This window comes from Sinocyclocheilus rhinocerous, unplaced genomic scaffold (genome assembly GCF_001515625.1).
Source record: "Sinocyclocheilus rhinocerous isolate Xijiao unplaced genomic scaffold, SAMN03320098_v1.1 scaffold1092, whole genome shotgun sequence".
NCBI classification, from domain to species: Eukaryota; Metazoa; Chordata; class Actinopteri; order Cypriniformes; family Cyprinidae; genus Sinocyclocheilus; species Sinocyclocheilus rhinocerous.
Window position 1 is genome coordinate 14,639 of NW_015623456.1, and position 2,976 is coordinate 17,614.

At 35.9% G+C, this 2,976-nt stretch overlaps 1 protein-coding gene across 5 annotated transcripts in view; it reads right to left on the bottom strand.

Annotated features, from left to right (window-relative positions):
- Window positions 1-713: 713 nt before the first annotated feature.
- The window catches only part of LOC107744492 (apoptosis-resistant E3 ubiquitin protein ligase 1-like), a 73,457-nt gene continuing 71,194 nt past the window's right edge, over window positions 714-2,976 (bottom strand). For all 5 annotated transcript variants that reach the window (XM_016558449.1, XM_016558367.1, XM_016558206.1 and 2 more), the window contains one exon: window positions 714-2,372. In XM_016558449.1, coding sequence (XP_016413935.1) covers window positions 2,270-2,372 — 103 coding nt within the window. In that variant the 3' untranslated portion in view covers window positions 714-2,269. The remainder of the gene's footprint in view (window positions 2,373-2,976) is intronic.

Here is a 2,976-nt window from a genome sequence, read left to right on the forward strand (position 1 = left end):
GGGGGATTTAAGAAAAACCTAGAAAAGAAAATTCTCTTATCCAAAAACAAACTCCAGCATATTTATTTGCTAGACACGACTGGAACTTTAAACGGGACTGGGTTCAATGGTCAGATGAAACTAAAAAAATTAGCTTTTTAGCAGCAAACAAGTTCCCTGAGCTGAACCCTATAGAAAATGAGTGTGGTGAACTGAAGAGGAGAAGCATCAACATGCAGCTGGAAATCTGAAGGGTCTGGAGAGATTCTGTATGAAGGAATGGTCTCTGATCTCCTGTCAGTTGTTCTCTAAAGTAAACTCTTCAGGCATTATAGGTGAAGACTCTTGGCAAGAAGAAGCTGTTCTCTTGGCAAAAGGAGGTTGCAAAATGTATTGGATAAAAGGGTATGATTAATTGTGACCAATGTGTATTACAGAAAAACATTTATTTCATAATGAGATTTCTCTCCCATTTTAAATTCTTATTCTCCAATGAAAGGTTAGATTTTAGTAAATTTTTTTAAAATAAAATATCTAAAGGATTGATGATACGGATTAATTTTCACAGACTTCTTTGTTCATATTTACCAAGGGTATGAATAATTTTGAGCACAACTGTATGTATATATATATATATATATATACACACACACACACATACATAAAGAGACGTTAAATTGTGTAGTTTAGTCATAAAGAGACACCAGGCTGAATATAGAGCTATATAAGACAAAAATGCAATGATTGTTAATGGTATATATGTCTCTTTATTGTACTTCAGTTCATTTTCCTCCTTAGTTCACCCAGAGCCTTGTTTCTGGCTACTGATATAGTGCCTTTCTTAATGCTGGACTAAATTTGGAATTTTACCTTGTAGTGAAGCTAATCCATAACATTATGTTTTAGATTACCACTCCACATTTTTTACTGACATTTACAATTCATAAATAAATAACTTAATAATGCTTTTTTATTGTGTTGCATAAATAAAATATCAACTGTTGCCATCTGCACAGAAATTAGGAAACCAAAGAGAATATCTTCATGGAAAAAGAATATGTGAGTGTGTGTGTGTGTGTATATATATATAGAGAGAGAGAGAGAGAGAGAGAGAGAAAGAGAGAAGAGCACAGTGTAACATCAAGGTAGTCACGTTTTAGCATTTTGTGTCCCTGCAAATGGTTTGTGGTGGTCATAAAAGGACACTCCAGATTTGCATGTGACCTCCTAGAATATTGCTACAGGCTCTATACAGTGGAAAACAGTTCACTATTGTTCTTCAACAGTCAGCCATTGTGCATTATGATTTTTTTGCCTCACAGACTTTAATTTTGTAGTGGCATTAAAACAACAAAATAATTTAAACAGCATCAGTTATGTACAAATCAAGCAAAAGCCAGTGTTATTTGTTGTTTGGGGACTAGTTTGGTATGATGCATAGATGTTACTCAAAGATTTCAGAATAAGAGTAGTTTTGTGGTAGGATCTTGAGTCTTTGTAATAATATTTTAGAACTAGCTACTTTTTTTTTTTTAATGGACATCCTAACCTAAATTTGATAATTACTAGTTTTCTACGTATGCTCAGTAATAATTATTTATCAAAATGAAAAGTAAGTAGCTCAGGAAGGGAGCAAAGAGCATATCTGATAAACCTGCAAGTCAGCTATCTGAAACCTGAAACAAACATTTAACAGTTTCTGGAATGCCTGTTCCCAAAACAGTTGAAACTGAAACACTATGAACATCTCTGAGAAAAGCAATTTTATAATTCATGAAATCCCAAAAGATGAAAGAAGAAAAAAAAGACAGTAACATTATAATGTCCCTTTTTCATAAATATCAAATGAACATTACAGGGAAAATGTACACACACTATAAATAAAGCATACAATAAAATAGCACAGTTATATACACAACCTTCCCTGATCAGTTAAGGCCCAAGTGTAGAGGGTATGCAGTCATTCCCAACATCCCTTAGTCTACTAAGTTCCATAAAAAAACATTCTCTTTATGTCAAATGCAATATTTATGTAGGCCATTTAATTGTCTGCACTCACATATAGAAAGAGAGGCAACTATCAAAAAGAGAAAAATTGCTTTTCTTCTCATTTTCATCTTGTAGAACAGTCTTTAAATACATATGTACATAACTACTGAATCCTGAATCCAGAGGCATCTTGTGATCAAAGTCCTTCCTTTACAGTACACTGTAAAGTACACTGGGGTGATTATGTTCATGAAAAAAGGAGGTTTGGAGATAACCGTTTCTGCCTGAGCTGGACTGATGTTCAAAGCATCCCAAAGCCCTCACTCCCCTCACTGATGGCCAGCTTCAGTAGCTTGTGGAGCTCCTCATAGGAGTCATATGTTGGGAGGCACAGCTGGTTAAAACTGAACAGAACAATGTAGGAGGAGGAGGGATTAAACATGCAAGCCTAATAAAAAAGATAACTTTTTCCTATAGATACTTCTGACAAAACTATATTTACATTGCTAGAAACATTAATATTTAAAGGGGTCATATGATGCGATTTCAATTTTTCCTTTCTCTTTGAAGTGTTACAAGTTCTTGGTGCATAAAGAAGATCTGTAAAGTTGCAAAGACTAAAGTCTCAAATCCAAAGAGAAATTCTTTATAAAAGTTAAGAGTCAACCACGCCTACCTAAAACGGCTCGTTCTAACACGCCCCCACATGTCTACGTCACGATGTGGGAAGATTTTCATAACGCCGCCCAAATGTTCATGCAAAGAAAGAAGGCGTAACTTTTATTCTCGCTGTAGTATTGTTGCTGCCGCCAAGTCGTGAAGACGCTGTGTGTTTCGTTGTGAAAGTGAAACTACTTTGTTTGGCCTTCCAAAAGAGGACGATATCCGCTTCGTCATGCATAGAGCTGATCCGTGCAGGTCGATGAGGAAATACATCAACATCACGCTGTGGATCGCCGGATCGGCTTTCACCGTGGACGAAGCGGAGTCCAGCCCGGGGTCGTCACA